Source organism: Haemaphysalis longicornis, unplaced genomic scaffold (genome assembly GCF_048455015.1).
Source record: "Haemaphysalis longicornis isolate Haplotype H1 unplaced genomic scaffold, Haemaphysalis longicornis Haplotype H1 scaffold_8, whole genome shotgun sequence".
Taxonomy (NCBI): Eukaryota; Metazoa; Arthropoda; class Arachnida; order Ixodida; family Ixodidae; genus Haemaphysalis; species Haemaphysalis longicornis.
The window spans coordinates 119250791-119272856 of record NW_027526445.1 but is presented as its reverse complement, the minus strand read 5'-3'; the positions used below and the strand labels follow the sequence as shown (position 1 = coordinate 119272856).

Genomic DNA, 22066 nt, shown 5'->3' with positions numbered 1-22066 from the left:
CAACTTTGCGAACCAATTATACATACGCGACTTGCCAAAAACAATGGAGCAACACAACACACCGGGTCTCTCTGTGTAGCTTTTTTATTATTCTCATCAAATATACGAGAAACCTCGCTTAACAGTGGCAAGAATACGAACACAAACATGAAAGCAAACACAAACAACAGTCGAGAAAAAAATTTAAAAAGCGCTGCTCATGAAGCGCGAACCGATTATCATTCGTTTAACTGCTTGAGATGCCTAGAAAACAGAAGCATTCAGGTAAATGAAAACAGGACCCTCATTCCCGGTAATTCGCCGACCTGCCAAGACCACAATATGTTTTTGAACAGCACTATTGTAGAATAGCCCAGCTTGGAAAGCTTGTCACTGCTGCATCCGCCACTTGTCCACGGGAAACACCTGTGCGTCGTAGCGCCTGTAATAAGTAAAAAAAAAAATAGTTCACTATAATGCTAAATTCACGCTGCTTACTAAATACAGCACCTATACAAGCCTTACCACATATCGGTGTGAAAATATTCAGCCTAAAGTTCTAGCTTGTTAACACTCGCTATGAAACATAAAACGTACTGCACTATTCATTTTTCAATACTGCGTTTTTTACGGTAGCAGTTACTTGGCTCGTTCTTGAGAAAACAGTCCGGAATTTCACCGAAAATGGGCTTCACTCTTATTGCAGTAGCGCGAAGTAATATAAAAAGTCCTATAGACAAAGCGACACGCCAGCGGTTCCGTGAAATTTTGTTGTGCCTTCGCTCACTTCTGCCCCGTCAGACGCGGAATTCAGACGCGAACGGAACCGACGGAGAAGCCCAGCGGTAGTGTAATTACTTTGTCGCTCGACAATACCTTTACGTTGCTCAAGAAAATAATGAAACGAAAGCTTCATTAATAGGTAGAGTTTAATTAAGCCAGCGTAATACATCCGCAACTCTTATACTGCACACGAGTCTTGCTTCAACGCATGCTGAACGTCGTGAACCTGCAGTGGGAGCACGGCTGCTTATTCGGAAAACACAAAGCCGGAAAAAGGATAGCTAGAACTGGCGTCACACAATTGGAAGCACATGTATGTGACCACTTTTTTCTTCGCAAGAACCAACAACACTAAGCAGCACTCGCGAGCGCCAGTTATAAACGACAGCTGAAGTTTTGGCGGGAACGAGCGCGAGCACTCCCGCACCGCGAAAAAATGAAATGGTGACTTACGTTTTCAGCGGTGGCCGTAGCAGGCAAACGATGTTATTACACCAGTCAGGTATACTTCACACAGCCACCGACACCAAAACGCACCTCACAGACACGTACAGGAGTACTACCGCAGTTTCAATGCCACAAAAGAGACGGAGCCGTCGGTGCAACGCGTCCGTGCACCGGCCCCGCCGCGGGTTCAAAGAACGCGCAAAGGCACAACGCTGAAGTAGTTCGACGTTCACCGTTGCGTTAGGACACACAAATGACCAATTCCTACTGAACGTTTAACACTCTCTCTCACGCTGTGTTGAATAAGCTGCACTTTAGTTCAAGTACGCTTTGTTTCGTGGCACGGTGCTGTGGCTCTTTAGGTAACTACTTTTTGCTGCGTTTTGGCCTGTGCACCGCGCTCTAACCGTTTGGGGAACCGCCGCGGGCAACGACCGCAGTGCTGCCCTCGAGTGGTGCTGCTTGCGCGCCGGGTGCGCATGTACACACGCAAAATAACGCACACGAGTGCTCTACAGTGAGACTTCATGTAACAATATGCAAAAGCAGGCAAGGCTGTCGGCATTTACACCTGCCAATACTTTTTATTTAAATGTGCTACTTGACACAAGCTTGAAAATGATTTGGAACTACTTTTTTTGTTGTGCGCTGCGCGTGAAAACAAATTCAAAAACACGCAAACTTCAGTAATATTTTGAGTGAACTTGAGTGGTCATTCAACTAACAAGAACATGCCAAGACGTGCGTAAAGGCACTCATAAATACCTGCGTCACATATAGGCTACTACTCTTCATAAAATTTTATGATCAAAAATTACGTCTGAATGAGCGCGCTGTACAGTCATTTTTTGCGCACCGGCCAATGCGTGTCCTCAAGGCCGGTCGTATAGCGCTCGTTGTCCACGAATGGCTTTTGCGTACAGGCCGGCGTCTGGCCAAGCTATCGGCTGTCCAGTGTGATTTTTTGCGCACCGGCCAATGTGTGTCCTCAAGGCCGGTCGTATAGCGCTCGTTGTCCACGAATGGCTTTTGCGTACAGGCCGGCGTCTGGCCAAGCTATCGGAAGCCAAAGGGAAGCCAAGGGGCGTCCAATGATTGGCTATCGGCCAATGCTGCTTGGGTAGCTACTTATCGCAACAAGAAAAACAAGATGCAAAATTTTTGTGCCAGTGCCCCTGTAAGCGCATTGCAATTATATCGTCTGCAAAATATCAGCGGCAAAATAGAAAAATACTGATTTTTTACCAGGAAATACTGATTTTTTAACATTGAGGAACATGACGATTAGGATGCTTTCAATTGCAAGTCATACTCCTCGCAAGTGATTGGTTTTTCACGTTACATGCATTGTTTTCATGCTGCGACTGGAACGTTGGCACAGGAACGTTGGCACAAGTTTTACCCCCACCTTTTTTGACCAACCTGGAAAATTGGATGCCAATAAAAGCACGAGGTTCAGTGGACATCACAGCGCAGTTATTGGGAATCCATTTCGTTGTTTTGTGAAAAATAGATTGAGGAGGAATGCTTTACACACCTGTAACTGAGCAAGTTTATTTGCCATCTTTGTGGTTTTGTGATTGACTGTTTTAAGCCATCTTTGTAAACAAGTTTTGCAACATTGGAAACAGATCTCGCTGTTCTCGGAACGTGATATTAAAAGCAACACAAACGGCCAACAGCGCAGCCGTAAAAGAAAATGTGCGTTCGCCGTAAGATAAGCGCCAAGAAAGCTTGGTTTGCAACACTAAACTTACCATTCACATTGCAAAAATCTAGCTAAATGCTAGATGTTGATGGTACTGGACGCGCTAATTTATTTTGCAACCTTGCTTGCGACAAAAGCCTTAAATAATTGACCCGACAGCGTTATTTTCAGCGCCGCTAAAATTTGACTATAGCTTAAAGTACAAAAGCCATTTCAATGTTTGCATCTGTATCTCTGCACTGGATAAAATTCAAAACTTCTATACTGCCGCCCGAATGAAAAAAAAAAAAAAAAAAAACTTATAATAATAAAAGCGGAAGCATGAAGTACTGTTCGTTTTCAGGGCATCCCACAAACGCAATTATGCATCATGTTTCCAATGAAAGCGGCTGAAACTGCTTTTGTCAACTGAACTCCCGAAATTGGGGCTTCCTGATTTGTCAATTTATGGTTGTATTTTATGTTCACAGCCATAGTCGCCGCTTTTTCAGTGTAGTAATGAAAGCTTATTGCCACTTCCACGAAATACATGGGGAATTGAGGAACCCAACAAACGGCATACCACTCTGGTATACATGCTTTATGCGCACATGCATAGCGAAATAGACACGAGACGTGCCCACAGTGTGTTCCGCACGCTACCGCTCAGTGGAGCACCTACAGCACAATGCCGCCGCCACCTATAGGCCAATCTCACAGCGAATAGAATGCCACCAAGTGACATTGGAACTATTTTCTTGTTACAAATGCTGCCACCAACTTTAATGCTCAGTTCGCTATTTTTTGCTTTTCCATTAAAATTTGCCGAGGCATCCACTGCCCTACAAGAGGCCCAATGTTATCGCAAACTGCATGGAAGGTTGTGCATTAAGAGGCAAGCAAGGTCTTCAAAAACGTTGTTTACAAGTGATTACGTAAAAAATGCACCCTTCCCAACAAGGTAAGTCAGACAGCATCTCACAATGTTTCAAAATCATGTGGGAACTTTGAGCAAACATTTTAGGGTAAAAGCTCCCTTAACTACAGGTACAAACCCTGAAAATGGCTGGTAGCATCCATCTGACCTTCAAGCTCGATGAAGGTCAAGCCAGCGCCTTTTGCACAGTGCAAGTGTTTTATCGATTGTTCATTCCAAAGGAGTGGTGCGGAGAGGGGAAGAGTAAGGGCGAGTGTCATCAGAAAATGATACAAGGAGGCGCTGCTGGTTGCATCTAAGGTCATTCTGTGTTAGCGCCTCCTGTTCCGAGCAGTGAACATGTATTGTCTTGTGGTACAATTTTATGTGCGTTCACTGCACGCTCTTGGCACACAAGCCTACCCTTCACTTGACAATCTTCGTTTAACTGTGTTCAACCACATCAAATTGCTCTCCTTACCTTTTCCGCAGTGTCATGCCACAGCAGCCGTCACTCCATGTTTCACAAGTCAAAATTTTAAAAACCATTTAAAATGAGACAAAGAAAGGAATATGGTGCGCTTGATTTTTTGGTCTTGCCATTCTTCAGCATCACGCTCAAAAGAATTTGTCGAACCACCAACAGAAAATTTCAATTCGCACATTTTAATCACCACCACTTCACTTCTCCCAACAGTCCTCTCTTTCCGGTGCGAGAGAGGGCAGAGCTGCTTAAAGCATTCTCGGCCTGTGTACTTGCAACAGATCTTGGGACTAGCTTTTTTTAGGTACCTAATTCACAAAACCACCGAAATAAATTAGAATCTCTCTCCTATGCGGCTGGCCAGTTGTCGCATCGTTCCGTAGACCTTGGACGGAGGTTTGCCTGCGATCGCAACAAAAAAGAAAAAGCACGATGATCAGTATGCACACACACTTGACGTCAGAGAGTGTTGATCATCTGATCTGTAACCGATTACCTCGCAACTGTATTCCTACATGAATAAACAGCGTCCCGATGTGTGAAAGAACAAAGTAAAGAACCATCAGATGCAATTTCTCTTTCGTTGAACAGTAACAGCACCTTTTGCCTCAGTGTCAATTCACTCTTGGTTCACAAGCCAAGCAGTAGCTAGGCCCATAATACAGAGTAGACCACTTATGGTGAATTCAGCAACAGCGAAACCGCTGGGGAAAGCCAAAATATCTGCTTTTGTGGGAATTCTATTGCCGCGAGAATGAAACACAAACAGAAAAATTGCCAGCAAACCGAAAATGTTTTTCCGAAAGTTGGTTATATGACTTTGCAAGCCTACTTCGCAGTAACTTCACAGCTAAGTTATGTACAGTTCAGCGCAAAAAAAGAAGGGACTATAAAAGACACAACACAAGAGTGCTCCTGTGGTGTGTCTCTTCTAGTCCCTGTCTTTTTTTTTGCACTGAACTGTACAGAACGAAATACCGACTAGGCCAGTCAATTGCGTTACTAATTCACAGCTCAGCTCTCACACTACAAGAACGGCTTTATTGCTAGTCGTGTGCGCCTGAGAACAGCGTCAAACGCATTCAAAACATCCTGTGCGTTCGCCTTCTCTGCATGTTTTCCTCCCTGGCCCTCGGCAGCGAGTATGTCCAACGAGCATGCAAGCGAAGTCCAGCTATTTTTGCTGACCAACTTTGCCAGACAGTGGCACCTCGTTGTTCCAATGCTGCCCACAAAACAAAGCGAGCACCGCTTTGTTGACGTCCGGAAAGGCCACCATCGCCACCGTTTTGTTTTGTGCCCGAGCGCAATTAAAGAGTGGCGTCCCTGATTTTCAAAATGGCAGAGAGAGCTGCAGGCCGTTCAAAACTCATCGGCACTATTCACATTCCTCCACTTGGGCCACTGACTTGGGCAATGATTGCTGCCTTACCTAGTAGCGATAACAGCTTCCACTTTTGACTGAAAACAAAAGTGCTGATTGCCCCGCATGCAACAAACACGCATGCGCTGTTAAGTGGTTCAGTAAAAATGACAGTTGGGCTAGTTGGTGTTGATACATCGTTAAGTAACGCTTGAAACGGGACAACAGTAGAGAGGACACACACGACGGCGCTAGCCGTTGTGCTCAAGTGTCACTTAACGATGTATCTGTTCAGTAGTAGCCTGCTAATGTAGCCCAAGCCAAAGACGTGCCACAAGTCACCATGTGTCACCCCCCGGTAGTGTTGCAACAAGGCTGCCTCCACGGCTGCCTGTTGCAAGGTCTTTTATGTAAACAAATATGGCGGTGGCCATGCAAGCGCGCTGTGGCAGAAGTGAACGGTGTTCGTTTTGTTGAAACCGAAACTGACACGAATAAATGAGGCTGCAAATAATTATCTACGCTGTGATCGACCATCTAATGTGCCATTATATCAATACTGGGCTGGTAGGCACCCACAGAAGCCATAAAAAAGTAACCCGAAATTTTTGTGTGCGTACTCCTTTAAAAATGCAGTCATCGAGCAGCATGATGCCCATTATAATCGAAAACATTTGGTGCACAGATGACAAAAGGGAAGGTTCATATAGCTTGTATTCACTGGCGAGGCACGCATACAGGCAAACATGTGAATACACCGTTACTGGTTACGTCGGGCTCCACAGGATAGTGGTGCTTGTCTGTGCTAGGCACATGATTTGTGTTGGACGTTCCACACTCTACCCAACCGAACGCGAAGTAATGCCTCGAGTCCAAAGTGAGTGCGATTAATAACATCTCTGTTGACACCCCCGTTGAGAATCGAGTAGAAACGGAGTAGGCGACGCACGCAGGTGTTCTTTTTTTGTACGGCGTGCAGGCGCGGTGGCACAAGCCGCGCGCCATGTCCGTGGCACTTTGGCCACGTCTGTGGCCGTTCCCAAGGTTGCCAAGCGAAGAAATTGACAGCTAAACTTTTCTATGAATACCACCTATAAAGACTCCTGAGGGAAAAGGTCTGGAATGCTCATATTATTGCCCTCTTGTGACCGTGATGTTAGCAGCACTTTTGAGAATAGCCTTGAACCTGCAGTTGTGCTGTGAATGTGATATCTAGAGATGGCAATATGCTACTAAGAGACACTGCCACTACACATTACATTTAAATATAACAGCATTTTTTTCCTGAACTTTCACAAAATAGCTTGCAAGTTATGCAAGGTCAAAGCCTGGAAAACCTTCCGCATATGCAGATGAAATATGCGGATGGGGATGGGAAATACTGCCAACTGAAATTTTGAACGAACCAATAGAGCTCAACTGTATGGCACACAAATCACCTTTACCAGATGTCTTACACATGCCAAGGAGGAACAGCATCTAGACTTACCCAGCACCAAATTGCAGATGGCTGTGCGTGCAGCCCGGATGTTTTGGTAGGAGCCAAGAATGTGGATTTTGCTGGACACAGAGATAGGGGAAGAGACAAAAGAAAAAAAGCACAGGGATCAGAACAGGACAGGATGTCAAGGAAGAACTTCAGCAAATGACATGCGCAATGCCCAGCACACTTTAATAGGAATTCAAATGCCCCTTAGGGCAACAACAAAGATGGTTGAAACGCGAAGCTTTTGAGGCGTGGACTGATCGTTGGTGGTTTGGATATTTATCGTTTGGGTTCAACCCTTTCATTTCACCCAGAACCATAATCTTCATCGTACCCCTTTTGTCTAACGACAAGGATGGTTCAAACTTCAAACATCATCTTCTACCATGATCATCATCATCAATGCTCCTACTAACAAAGATGGTTTGACATCTTCCACTTTGTCCACTATGCCTATCATCGTCAGAGAAAGCTGGCTTTCTTGCAGCACATTTTTTGCATAGTCATTATCAGTGAAGCAAAGACGGCTTTGCTTGAAAAACATGTCACCTTGGGTGGGGACCCACACCAGATATCATCTCATTATCATAGCGAAAAAGCGCAGTTATCACTCTAGCCATCTGTGCTGTGTTGAGGCCTTGGCAAGAGCCTGGCTAGTGTGGCTAGCACAGCCAACACAACTGCAGATGGATTGAGGGCCGTCTCTTCCAGACATAATCACACCACTGCAGAAGTCATATGCAGTAGTGGTAGTGTATGTGTGCCAATGGCTCAAGGGCATCGAGGCTGGAGAGCCACAACTGTATAAGCGAGTTCATTCAAGGTCGTGTGTTCATGGCCATAATACGAGTCACACGAGTACATTTCAAAAACTGTTTAACGAATCGGGGTAAATGGCCTTTAATCGTCACAACGACATTATTATGATGGTAGATGAAGCTTACAAGGATGAAGACATGGAAAATGCCTCAAAGTGCAAGGCACGTTGTGTGAGTGAACCCTGAAGCATACAAGAGAACTAACATTGACAGTCCGGTATTACGCGCCGTGAAAATTGAGTATTAAGGATCCAATACCAGCGAGATCGGCTAATTTACCCACGCGATTGGCTCGTCTCTCCTTGGCCTGACATTCGAGCCAACAGCAAGGCCACCAGCTGTGAAACCAAGGGGAAAAACCAGGCGTCAGACTGCCGTACACAGGCGATAGATCTGCCCCGTGAGTGCGCCAACACCAGTGGGTTCGACCATTGCTGGCTCTGGTGCACAGAGTCGCACCATGCAGACGCAAGGCTTGTCATCATCCAGGCCTGGTCCTGCCCCTCATGTCCCGCATCCCACAGAATCCCGTCACTCTGATCACACGACATAACAGCCCAAAAGCATAAGTTCAGCCTAACAGAACTATGAAAACACTGCCTTCTAACTGGTTTTTGTTTTTTGGAAGGGGCAAGCCACAAAGGCAAGGCAATGACATGGACTTGTCCCCTTTCTGCTACATGTGTGACCCGAGAAAGCTTGTGGCCACCAGTGGCTTGCCAAGCACTGCAACTTGAGCATGTACAGTCGGAGTCCACTTGTAACAATACCGTATATAACAATATATCATATTCAACGATGAACAACCATGGCACCGTCCACTTTTGTATGCTTTCTATGGTAAAATAAAACGCTTATTGGACATAACGATTGAATCAGTTTCCAGCGTGCGCCCAAAATGTGAGCTGCCAACGGCATGCACTGTGAGCCGCGGTGAGCCTCACATCCCTTCAACCCCTCAAAAAAACGAGTCGATTGCACCACTTCCAAGGAAGCCAGAGAATGAGGAGAGCAGTTTTTCTTCCAAACCACCCACACCTGCCCACAAGATCGCGGCGCCGAGCACTTGCGCCTTTGCCTGTGTCGTGTGCGCACTGCTTTGAATGTGACTGGGTGCCTCTTCCCTGAACAGCTTTATTTCGGCCTCTTCAAACTGCCTTCGTTCTTCCGCGGAAAGGACGTCAGGGCCGATGTTTTAGAAACGTCCGAGTGCCTCACTTAAGGGGGACATGGCTCTTAAAACTTGTCGACCTTGCTGCTTTTCCCAGACTGATTTCAAATATGGCACTATTTTTTTTAGTTGGTCAATTAGTTCCCGAGATAATTAAAGATAATTAACACCATTTTTGGAGGAACAATAGACAAAACTGTGTTGGTCATAAAACTGTAATCTTTACATTTTCCAACACTATGGACCTTGTGAGTGCAATAAGACAATCAGTGTTTTGATGCATCGCTCGGAAGTAATTTTACAGCTCATTAAACTTCAGTGTTTTAAGTGGGTTCTCAAAACGGCTCCTTGCCACTGGTGCCACCAAGGTTTAATGAGCTGTAAAATTAGTTCCAAGCGATGCATCAAAAAACTTATTGTTGCCAATTATGGGGGTAAGTCTCGCTTACTCGCTGGTTAGAAAAAATTTCAAGGGGGGAGTGTTTCGAACCCCCTGAACCCCCCTCCGGATACGCCCCTGACTGGCAGGATATGCCACCCACTGCGTAATTTGTCAAGCCCAAGGATAAAGGAGACACAATTCCAAGAACTTTGATTAGTGGCCAAACAATGTTTCCAACTACACAAGAATTAAGAAAAAAGAAGACGGTGTTCCCGTTTGAAAGTAAACACCGCTCGGTAAGGCCGAAGAGTTGGTCGTCATTGCTTGCACGCAGCAGCGAGGCCGCTCACCTGTCGGCCAGCACGATCCGCGTCTTGGTGACGTTCTCGATGGTGAACTTGGTGCGGCCCCCCTTGCCTGCCAGCCGCCCTATGCACCGGGCCAGGTGGTCTCCCTTCAGGGGCTTCACTGCGGGGTGGACAGCGGAAAAGGCACAGGACAGTGTTGAACTGAGAACTCTTCACCCCACATCGTGGACAAAGACTATATACAGGAGGCACAATGGCCCATTGCGCCAAGCCCGGGCAAGCGACCAGATGATGTCACAATGATAACGAGTGCAGACTACAATGCCTTGTAGCTGTGGCGGCAAAAAAAGAGGGCGCCAGCCCCTGATGGAGAAAATGATAGCGGCCAAAATTCAGTCCTGGGCTGTGCTGTGGAGTGCCGATTGCGGCAGCCACGTGGTTTCTCCTCCCGCAACAGATGCCACTAGCTTAAGGTTGGCTAAGCACTTGTGATGTTATCTGGCCGCCATAGGAAGTGACGTATCCCCTCCTGTCTTGTTCTTGCGTTTTTTAAAGCAATGCGTTTTAAGCAATGCGTTTTTTAAAGCAAACCTTAAATGGTTCAGTGAGAGAAAATTGTGGTGGTCCCGTGTTTGCAGAAAACTCCTCCAGCACAACCCCATGCGCATGTGCGGGAAAAACAAACCATGTTGGAGCAGAGCCATAAGTAAGGGTAGGGAGATTGGCTAGGTTCATAGATGATGTAGCTTCACTCTTGCATCTACTGACACGGTTAAGTGGGAATGGTGGATTGGAGGGGGCGAAAAAGTCTCTCTCGCGGCAGAGCGTGGACTTGCATTTGCGCAGTCAATTAATTGCGAGGTTCAACACGCCAAAGCTACACCTGGGATTAGTGGAGGCACGCCATAGTGGACGGTTCGGGATAGTTTTGACTACCTGGGGTTCTTCAAGGGGTGCTCACCTGTCAACATTCCCATGGAACTCACTACTTCATGATCCACGGGCTTGAAAATCATCAACATGAAATTTTTTACAAATACATGCAAGTGTGCACAATGGCCTAGTTTGTTTATTTTAGATATTTGTCCCTTCTGTACTGAAACTCTCACATGGTAGACCACTAGTGCCATCTAATGAAAACTAGATAAACTAAAATGCATGTCTCGCTTATTCTTTACTTCAGTAAAGACGTATTACTTTTCTAGAAGAGGCAAACCAGGCCGTTTGGAACATTTCCATGGATTTATAAAACTTTTCTTATTAGTATACGATGATTTTTTTTACCCGTGGCTCATGAAACGTGCCAAAATTTCCACACACACCCCCTTTCGGCCTTTCGTCTCCATTCGAAAAGCAGCTGCCGTAGCCGGGAGTTGAACCCGTGTCCTTGGGCTCCACAGAACACCGCCTTAGACACATGGCGGCTGCATTTTCGCAGTCAGGCCTCCCCGCCACGCCTACCCACTACACCACGAAAAGGTTTTGCGAATATCTTGGCACAGAGTGAAACCCGACCAGCCAAGCCGAGCCACCGGCAAACATTGTGCAAACCTGCTTTGCAGTGTTGGAACACTGTTTTGTTTCGAAACGCACGCAAGAGCGAGTCGGTTGCAATGCTTGCTGGCGATGCTGCAGTGGCAGCACCGCCTCAAGAACACGCCAAGATCAATCTTGCCGACGCGATCTCACCGTCTTGGATGTCAAAAGACTCGAGGAAGAGCTCGTCCAGTCGAACCAGGGCCAGGGCATCCTGCCAGGAGAAAGAACAGAGATAGAATCAGCGACTGGATTGCGCAGCGCTGCTCGAGAGAAAACACCTAGGGATAAAAAAAAAGGGGAAAATAAAAAGGAAGATACACGTGGCGCAATGGGAGGCAAATGCGGTCGACTAACTGTTGCAGTGTGGAGCTTCGACGCATGACTGCCAAGATGCGTGCTTCTCGCATAATCAGTACCACGAGTTGCACAACCTGCTTATATTGTGTTCCATTTTTACCTCCTTGCACTGACAGCCCAATTCTACTTGACTGATGCGCATCCTTGGCCGTTTGGTTGAGTTGCTTATTTCTTTTTTTTTTTTGCCTTCAAAAGGTAGCTGTACAAGATAACCAGGAGGTCTACTTCAATGCAGCACCTTTTATACTTGACTAACTTGTCGATTAAAGCTAACTACTCAAACTTGGCAATTCAAGGTGTGTTGTTCCCCTCTTCGACCTCCACAAAAGAACAAGAAAAACAAAACGAATGACTAGTACAATACTTTCTGCACCTGATTTCTTTGTGTGGACCATCAAACAGGACCATCACACCTCCTGTGTGGACCATCACACAGGAGGTCAACAGTTGGCAAATACTACAACTGCAAATCATACCTCGACAAAACTGGGTGCCACTTACTCACACTCACACAGAAAAATACATTTTTCTTCACATGCTCACTCGCACTAACGCTCACCAGTTGCCATCACCACTCGCACTCCCTCACATTCACTATTTGCCCTCCACCCCCTTGCACTCACTCGCGCTCTCACTCATGCTCGCACACCCCTCGTCGTCTCCCCTCGCACGCGAGTGTGTGCAGCAGACCCTCCATGAGTCATGAAACCGAACAGTATTGTGAATTACGGCATCAGAAGGCCCTCCAACTCATATCCCTAAATCAACATGCCACCAGAGAATTAATTCTAGGGTGCCCCATAACAGGACCTCAGTGACGACATATTTCCGAAGCTAAAATCGATCGCCCCATTATAACCATCACAGTGAGCGGCTCCTGCGACGAATAGACAACAGCAAGTACAACTGCAATAGTGGCGCTCACCGCGGTGAGCCCCGCAAATGGCGTGAGTAGCGCGAGAGCACTCGCACTTGCGAGCAGTGAGCAGGGCTCCCCGCGAGTTGGTGATTGGGGCTCGCTGCGGGTGAAGCTCGCACTCACTCGCACTCACGCTCGCCAGTACAGAACGATGACGAGGCTCACTCATCGCTCACTCATGAGTGGTGAGTAAGGGGTGTGTGAGTGCACTCTTAATTAAGTGAGCCTGCCAACCTATGACTGCAATGCTTCTGGCATGTTGTGCCTCATGCAAAATTTAAAAAACAGCACCTATTTCCCTCCGTGGAAAAGGAATTTTGGAAGTACACACCTGCCTTCATGAAACGCAACCTTCTTTGAAACACATGCTTGAAGACATTTCTCAGTAGTCTTGGGCGTGTATGAGTGACAGCCGAAAATTCTGAGCGACAGACGAAGATGAAAAGGCAGGTAGCGTTGAGGCTGCCCAATCTTGCTACAGTGCAATGGAAAACAAGAGATTTACCATTTCTTTTTGCACTCCCATTTGGCAATTTTTGACAGCGATAAATTCAATGCTCCTTTTCTAGACCAGTACCATCCTTGCCCACTCCAACCTGATAGAATTTGCCCCGATCGTGGCTAAAAACAAAACGAAACAGAAAACAACGAAAATGCGCAAATCCCAAAAGTGTGAGCCACATGGCGTGCTTTTGCACGCAATTCGTGTGCGTCAGCGCTGCATGTGCCTTGAGTTAGAAAATGACGTGTACGTGAGTGGCAGTGGGAGGAGCCTGACGACTTGTGCCAATGGGAAGGCGCGCCCTTCGTGGAGGCAGTTTTGAAGGAGTCAGGAGAGCCAGCCGGCCCCGCCGTAGATGTTTAGGCTTACAAAGATTTTTAGCTGGATATTTAATTGATGTGTGCTTTCCCTAGCGGTGCGGATGATGATTTACAGTGCCATTTTCGCCCTTATTATCAGCTCGTATCCTGCACAGGCAATTTCGTTTGTGCCTTGAGCGGAATTTTAAAGAGCAGCTCGAAGCCGTCGCTGGAGCTGCCGGTACCACTTCGCGGCGGCGCCAGCGCACCGGATGTGTGCGCAGTGCATTTTCGCGTTCACGCTTAACGATTTCTTTAGCCTACATTCCAGCATTGACTCCTGATGTTCATGATCGCAGCATTAACGTCGTACCACTCTTTCAATCCCTGCTGATATGTTGGTGCACTGCAATAACTACATGATTTGAACTATGCCATCACATACAGGTCCCCACAGCTTTTTGCAGTGTGCAAATGCCACCATTCACTCAAAAGACACCCAAATGCAAGGTGCGCTAACACTGCAAGGAAGCTCTCAATCGCCCATTACGAAGGGCACAGCATCCCCACCATCACCAACCGGAATGCGGCAGCGTGGAGTTGTTAGGCTTAATTTTTGACTGCACAACAACCAACAAGAAGTTATAACCGAAGTGATGACCGAAATCAGATCTGATCAGTCCAAGATGCTGCTATTGAACAATAACAAGAAAAAAAGCGCGTTTTCCACACTTACGTCCACTTCGAAGCCCATGGTGAACGCCCGCACGAAATCGGCAGCTTTCTGCAGGGCGCCGGTCTCCTCCGTCTCCTTGCAAGTCTAGGGCGGAAGAGACAAAATTCTCGTCAACATTTTGACTTCCATGTGAGAACGATGTTAACCGAACCTCATAACTAAAAAATATAATGGTGTTGGCAACACATACATCGTACACATATTTACCAAATATGTACCATGCCAATAAAGCAAGCGATAACCTCAAGTGTGCTACTGTCAAATTCGGATTCTGCACAGCTTTGCCTGTGAATATGCAATGCTTAGAGTTTGGAAGCAGAATAGATCAATCTGGAGTTCGAAAGGACCAGAAAGTGAGAACATTCTGGTTCCACTTAAAAGGACTAGCATTTAGTGACTCACTCAACTCCACTCAGAAACCGAAGGACGTTGTTTTCAACTAAGAAAATGAGCCAAATATTGACAAACTTTCTACTTTCCTGCTGTACATCAGCAGTGATGTTGTTGGGGGTGTGCACCAGAAAACAGAAACCACAGCGGTAAACACAGTGCAGAAAACAGCATGAAACAAGACTAGTGTCACCTATACAACTGCACCACCAACTTTCTTGCCGACAGCTTTTGTCAGCTGCTACCAATTGCACAACTAGTCCATCTGACATTGCAAGAGCAGCTTGAGAGAGCGAATGGTGAATCACCCCTCTTTCATCTTTTCTCCCTTCTACAACATTAAACATTTTAAGTTTGCACTGAAATTGGCATTATTGTTAATCTGACGTGTCAAACTTCTAAAAGAATTAAGCCTGTATTATGTATTTAGGCCTGTATTATGTCTTTAGCACTTAACGCTGGTTCTCACGTTTTAAGAATTGCTTTGTGCCAATCTTTCGCGAGTTCAGCCTGCCCACAAAGCTCCATTCAGTGTCCTTGACAACGGGAGGGCGGGAAGGAAAATAAACATTTTTGTTGACCAACCAACACGTGCAACGTCAAGAAGCAGCATATTTACGTCCTGTGTGGTAAAGCCATCCTTCTTGTCTCGCCAACGTTTAAAAGGATAACAACAATATTCAGTTTTAAAAATGGTGGTACAGAGAGGAGGGCCTTGTGGAACGCCTGAAATGCCTTAGTAGACTGTTTTTCAGACCGCATTTAGGAACCACCGCTTTAGACTGTCCAGAAACATTTTTCACGCTGCAGCCAGCCTTCTTCACATCCCAAATGCACACCCACCGCCCAAATGCACATTACACAGCCACTGTCACATTTCAGCTTCTGTCAGAAATACAGTCAAACCCCGCTACAACGAACTCCACTTCAACCAAATATTTCAAACTGATTGATTGTAGGGTTTAACGTGCCGACGCAACGCAGACGATGAGGCGCGCCGTAGTGCAGGGCTATGGACTAATTTTGACCACCTGGGGATCTTTATCGTGCGCCGGCATCTCACACACACGGGTGTTTTTGCTTTTCACCTCCATCAGAAAAGCGGTCTCGGGCTCAGCAGCGCAACACCTTAGCCACTGAGCCACCGCGGCGGGTGCAATATTTCAAATTCCACATTAGTTAGCCATAGAAGTCAATGCAATAAAGTCCTCGCCACAACGAACCATTTGTCTGCTTGCTTTTGTTTCAACGAAATTTTTGCTCATTGGGGCTTGTTTGAACATTTGTTTTACAATAAAATAAGCACAACGGCAGCTATCTGTAACTTTTTATATTTCCCGGAAAACGTGTGCCGCCCCAACACTACAACCCAAAACAAAAACAAACTCGTAGGTGGACGCCACTGATTGCTGGTGATAACAAGGTGGCTGGCTGTCTTTACATGAGGTGCAGGCCTGGTTCACCCAGCCAGAGCTACAGCCAATCTGTATCCAGTTGAAATCGCGTGAATGTGCTTTGCTGTATGCGTTGTGAGCAGGCGTCACTGTTTCTTCTACAATTCTTCAAAGTCAAAAGCAAAAATAATGTTTTCATGTTTAGTCTTGAACCCGCATTACCCTATCTTGGTCGCGAGCATGCGGTCACGTTAAATTCAAGGCGCATGGCTTGCCTGCCAAGGCAAGTTAAGGATAAGATAATGGCACCGCTCCTGCCACAAGTGAGAGGGGGGCTTCCGACGGCCTAGCAGCTATCTGCAAGTAATCAGCTTGGTGGATACGCCTTGTTGTACAGCAATACGTTTTGCGCCAGCATTTCTTCACTCCCCCACCCCCTCCATTATGCGCTCTTTGTGTGCAGTTAAAAAAACAGATAACCATTGGTATGTTCGTTATCTGAATAAATACAACGTTATTACGCGTCACTCCTTTTTCTAAACATTGAATGTATTATGCTGCCAATGATGCGGATAGTATATAGGGCTATTTTTCTTGCCCTTCTGTGGTGTGTTGGGGCAAATTTCGCCTCAATGAATTTTTGCTTCAACGAAATTTCTCGCATGTTCCGTCAATGTCGTTGTAGTGGGATTCGACTGTATACCCCCAGCGGCTGATGCTGATGCTGAATAACAAGAATGCCTTGCTCACTTACAGACCACTCGCTATATTCGCACAGGCAACTCAAATATGGATAGTTCCTTATGTGTGCAATTGTTTGAGAAAGGAAATGAAATAAGAATGGGTTATCTTATTTTCCATGTCATATCACACTGACTGCCACAACCCTTGGCCAGATAAAAAAAAGAACATCTGCAAGGAACACGTGCGGACACACCAACATTTTTGGACAAGCACTGCTTGTCCAAGCCCTGCAAGCCCTGCAAGCACTGCAAGCCCTGCCGGCTGCTGACATGTGAATGTGACAGTGCAATTGTAGTGCTACCTATTAATCTGTTTGATACGACGGCTAATTAGCCCACTGATTGCTGCTCTTGGCACCTCCCTACTGGTGCTGTCACGTAGAAAATCATGTCTGCAATATGTATAAAAATTTTATTAATGAAAACAACATTTTTGAAGCCGATGTGGTATAAAGCGAAGTACCAGAAGGCTAGTTAGTTACTTAGAACAAGACAAGGATATATGTCTCCTTCATATGTTTCCAAAGGATATATGTCTCCAAGGATATATGTCACAAGGATATACATCTCCAAAGGCCCTCGAGGGGTGCCATAATGCGCCCCCTTAGTCAAGGTGACTACTCTTTGCGCCAAAGCTCGTGGCGTAACCCTGGTTAAAATCTTTTACGACTGCCGCAAATGGGGAGAAAAAAGCAAATAAAAATTAAAAAGAAAAGGTACTTGGAGGAACATTACTGAGCTCTTTCTACACGAAGCAGCTGGTTTCAATTGCTAAAACTACCGGCGCCGCCAAGACGCAGGCAACAATTTAACATTATTTTCTTTTTTTACTAAATTTAGCAGTGCAGCAGGTACAGGAATGCAAACATCGCGCACGAAAATAGAACGCTTGAGTTCACCAGCGCTCGGCACAACAGCCGCGGACTCTGAAAACTCACCCGGATTTCCACACAGCGGGACTTGAGGTTAAACCGGATCTGGAGGTGCAGGTGTTCAACAACAGGCGTGAATATCTTCAGCCAGTTCTCCTTCAGGGGGCTGTACCTGTGCGCAGGAACGGGTATCTTCCGGACCTCCGTCTTTCCTTCCTGCAAGCCCCGCGGTACAGAGCGCATCAGTAAAAGCCGGTGCTGTTTCCGCTGCTCAATGTCAACATGGTGCACCCCGTGCAATGTCTTGAGCGAAGCTGGCAATCAAATTCGAGTACAATCACTGCTGGCTAATTGCGCTCGCTCACTCATCAATGCTACACCGGTCGTCTAGGATAAAAAGCTCCCCCTGCGTCGGCATGATACCCTGAATTCCTTCAGAATCGGGGGTGCCTTGGTGGTCTATTTGGCTTGGCTTGGCTCAGTTTACACTAGATTTTGTTTGTCTTTTTCCAGGTTTGATCGCAACGCTTTAATTTTTCAGCAAAATCAGCACACTTTGCAACACGAACTCTACCGTTTTCACAACTACATATCTGCCAACCTCTGGGGTACTCGAAAATTGAGAAACTGGGTGCAGGGAGGGAGAGGGGGGGGATTTTTTTTTTTTGTTTCGCAGCACACATGGCCTGTCTAGCCTACGAGATCTGCCTTGACTTTTGATTTCAAGGCCGCAGTCTTTTCCGAAAAACAAGCAAATTCAAAATGACACTGGTGTTGACAAAGAAATCATCCATGCTCCCCTCCTTCTCAGGGATGCGAAAAAAGTTCCAGTGGTTTTTCGTTGCCAAATGCAGGTTTTACATCACTTTTCCCGCCATGCGCCTGGCTCACTTCACATGCACAAGTTGTGCAAAATTCGAAGTGCTTGACTTTCTGGGTAGCTCAAAATATAAAAATTCTGTAGTATAAGGCCTTAAGAAAAACTGCAAATACGTCTTTGGCTTCGACAGCACCATGTTGTCAACGGAGCTATAAAAAAGCTGTACATGCCCACTGAACTCAAACGGCTTGGATACGACTTCCGCTGACTTCGGGTGGCTACCTAACTCATGATGGCAATTACGATGCAAGGGCGTTGCTTGACGTGTTTTTTTTTTTTTTTTCGCGGTGCGGTTGGGGCACCTTTTTGGGTGATTTATCATAGTTCCCATACAATCAGGAGGAAGGGCAAAAAAAAAAAAAAGAGGGAGTCTCCCAAACAAATAAGGAGAGTTGGCAGGTGTGCAACCATAAGTGAAAACCGTCAGACTTGCAGAGTAATGAGCAACAACTCCAGTGAGTGTGATTGCTGACACTCAGCGGGATGTCTTGTTCAACCAAAAACGCCGTGAAGAGGCATCCTACATGAATCACGCTGAAGTCGCTATCACTGCACACAAAACCAGTCAGCCTTGTCTGGTTGCCCGCAGCTTGGACAAACCCCTGGTGCTTTTTAAAAGCAATGAGGATATCGATGTCAGACTTGCCACCATGCGAAAGGTTCACATCACACGCACACGTCGTGCAAAATCCGAACTTGTATCCTTTCTTGGATGGCTTGAAGCATGGAAATTCCGACGTGTACGATTTAAAAAACACATGGTAGTGCTGCCGTGGCTTCAAGCCCGCCATTGCACTGCGAAGAAACTACCGCGGTCGGACTAAGGACCAAGTCGTACGTATTGCATCGGACGCGATAGCCCTCTCGTGGTGGCGCAAGGTACCACAGTGTCACTTTAATAGATGTTCCCATTTCTTCTCGAAAATCTAAATATTCCCCGCAAAATTTCAGGCAAGATTCATAAAATCGTAAGACGGGCCCAAATTCGTACATTTTAAGGGAAATTCGGAAGAGTTGGCAGGTACGTAGTTGGGTACACATTAGCGCTTGAAAAACGGCACAAGAAATCTTGGACAAAGTAGAAAACAAGCACAAGCGCCGACAAAAAACTAGGGAGAATATCATCGGAAAAGTTCCGTACCAACATGGTGGAACATACCTGCTGCAACCAGCGGCCCAACAGTCACTAGAGAGACAGGTAACTCTGCGTGGCAGTTCATACCGAACCGCTATGGGGTCTGTATCATCCACATTGTCGGTGACTGTAGCCTCGGCAATAGCAAAAAGTAGCCGTCCATGCCAATACACTGCAGCTACCTACCCTACAGCGAAACTCAGAAACGTCGCAAACTTGGACCACTCAGCGACGCTTCAACATACATCAAAGGAGTACTGACATAAAATTTTTGAGTCGCATTTTGTTTCGCTGTTATGGGCGCCTACTAAGCTAGTAATCATGGAATGGCACATTAGACGGTCGACCGAAATGCAAATAATTATTTACAGCCTCGTTTATTGGAGTCAGATTCAGTTTCGACGAAATAGACACCGAGGCAGCCGCCACAACCGGACGACACTTTTCACTATGCTATTCTCGTTGCGCCATGGCCAGTGTATACGTGCATGATGAGCAAGCGAGCGAGCGTGTCCGGACCAGCCGTGGTCGCATGCACCCGGGAAGCATGATGTTAGTCCCAAAACTGTGACTTGATACACAAGGCACAGCAGCGCGCACCAACAGCAGCCAGCGCCTTTGCTACGTCACAGGAGCCCTGATGTCGGGAGCTTAGGGCACGGCGCTCAATGTGTCACGCTGATGCCAATGTCAAAAGGGTATCCATTCTGGGCTTTCTCGTGCGTTCAAAAGATTAAAATTGATTTCAAATATGTTATACGGAATAGAGCCTGTTGAAACTTGCTGGGAGATACCTCCACACATAAAGGAAGCTACATAGTTATCTCAACCTTGTAATTTTGTGTCAATAGTCCTGCAATGCTCTTGCATTCACACTTCCCAAAAGTGGTTACTAGGTTTTTGCTGAGTTTCTCCCATCGCCAAGCGTTCAATTACAGCGTGCCCACATTTTACACGGTTTTCATTTCAATTAAATACACGCAGCGGATATCTGTGCTGCACAATTTTTTCCAACAATCGTTGCGCCAGTTCTGACTGAACTATGACTGAACTGGACCACTGAATATTTAGCTAAAAATTAGTTCAAGGGTTTTCGGAATTGTCTGCTGGACAATTATACAGTATATATATATATATATATATATATATATATATATATATATATATATATATATAACAGTATATGTATAAAAAAATAATTGAAATGGTAATCAACGCTGCCTGCTGGACTGAGGTATTAAAAGCATTGAACTATCTTTTTCCCAAGGAGCTTAGCTCCTCATTTACGCATTTTTTGTCATTTACAGGCGACTGCCGCAATAATTAGGCCACGCCCCCTTTCCTGGAAACCACGAACATATTCGAATTTTCTCCGTCATTTTTGAAGTCCACTCGTTTCCTTCACCCCACCAATCTCAAACTGTCTACCCTTTCCCGCTAAAATGCAATCGATTTGAGTTGACTGCGTGGAGTAAGGATGACAACGATTGACGTTAGAACGGGATGCAGGCTGCTCGAACAAAGCCAAGCACGTTAAAACCACCACGAGGGGCTCGTTATAGTTGGGTGTTATTTTTGGCAACGCACCAGTTTTTCTTGCTTCGCGGGAGGGTAGAGCGGCTGGCCTTTCTTGGCATCTTCGTCGTCTGCGTCGACAGCCATTTTCCGCTTGCGGTTGGCCCGGCGTTGCACCAGCTTGAAACCGTCACCGGTCATCTTGGCGGGATCTGTTGTAGTAGGCATCTTGCGATGCGGTCTCCTGCGAAAAAAATGGCGGCAACGTCGAAAGCAAAAAATTAGACGCAATCAAGAAGCGACCATCACTGCGTCGACGTTTACAACTCAGCGCAATCGCGCGATCGTGAGCAACGTGGCGAGAACCCAAAACGTCCACAACGAAGCTAAGATGAGTATTAAACAAAGCGATGCCCAATTCACAAATTACCGAAGTCAGCAATTTTCAAAATCCACCAAAAGTGCGCAATGTTGACATGCGGTGACAGTGGAGCCGGAGGAACAGATTTTTGTTTTCGGCCACATCGAACGCAGCTGATGCGACGATATTGCTGACAAATTTTCCCTAGTTTGCAGCAAAAACGGTTCCGCTTACCGAAAATCCCCGAAAGTCAGAATAAAACTCGCGTAAGCACGTTTTTCGTAGCATACGCTTACCTATGCTTCCTTCCACGTGAGGAGGAGACGATATAAAGGACTGGACGATAGAACAAAATCGACGAAATACCTGAAGCTTAAAAGGGGGCGCTAGCAGCTTTCCAAATAAATGTAGCTTATTTTACGCGCGTTTATTAATTCACATCTGGTTAACTACCAAAACCTTTAAGTACGAATTATTATAAAACAATTATTTTATGTGAAGTTTTCAGTATATTGTTGTTACTGCTTCTGGCAAACCCATGACTGAAAAATAATTCAATTAAAGCGTTACTAGCGCCACTTTAACAAAAGTTGGTACATA

General features: G+C 46.0%; 1 protein-coding gene across 2 annotated transcripts; it reads right to left on the bottom strand.

Annotated features, from left to right (window-relative positions):
- Positions 1–4457: 4457 nt before the first annotated feature.
- L(1)g0004 (RNA-binding protein pno1) lies at positions 4458–21867 on the bottom strand. Of its 2 annotated transcripts, none has more exons than XM_077681047.1 (8): positions 21763–21867; positions 21178–21349; positions 17642–17791; positions 14177–14260; positions 11514–11574; positions 9867–9984; positions 7149–7219; positions 4458–4698 (listed from the first exon to the last, which is right to left on the bottom strand). In XM_077681047.1, exons 2-8 carry the CDS (start codon positions 21331–21333, stop codon positions 4631–4633), a joined length of 708 nt encoding a protein of 235 aa, XP_077537173.1. In that variant the 5' UTR covers positions 21334–21349; positions 21763–21867; the 3' UTR covers positions 4458–4630. The 2 variants fall into 2 exon arrangements, with proteins under 2 accessions (XP_077537173.1, XP_077537174.1); XM_077681048.1 differs by having other exon boundaries at positions 21701–21767.
- Positions 21868–22066: the final 199 nt, after the last annotated feature.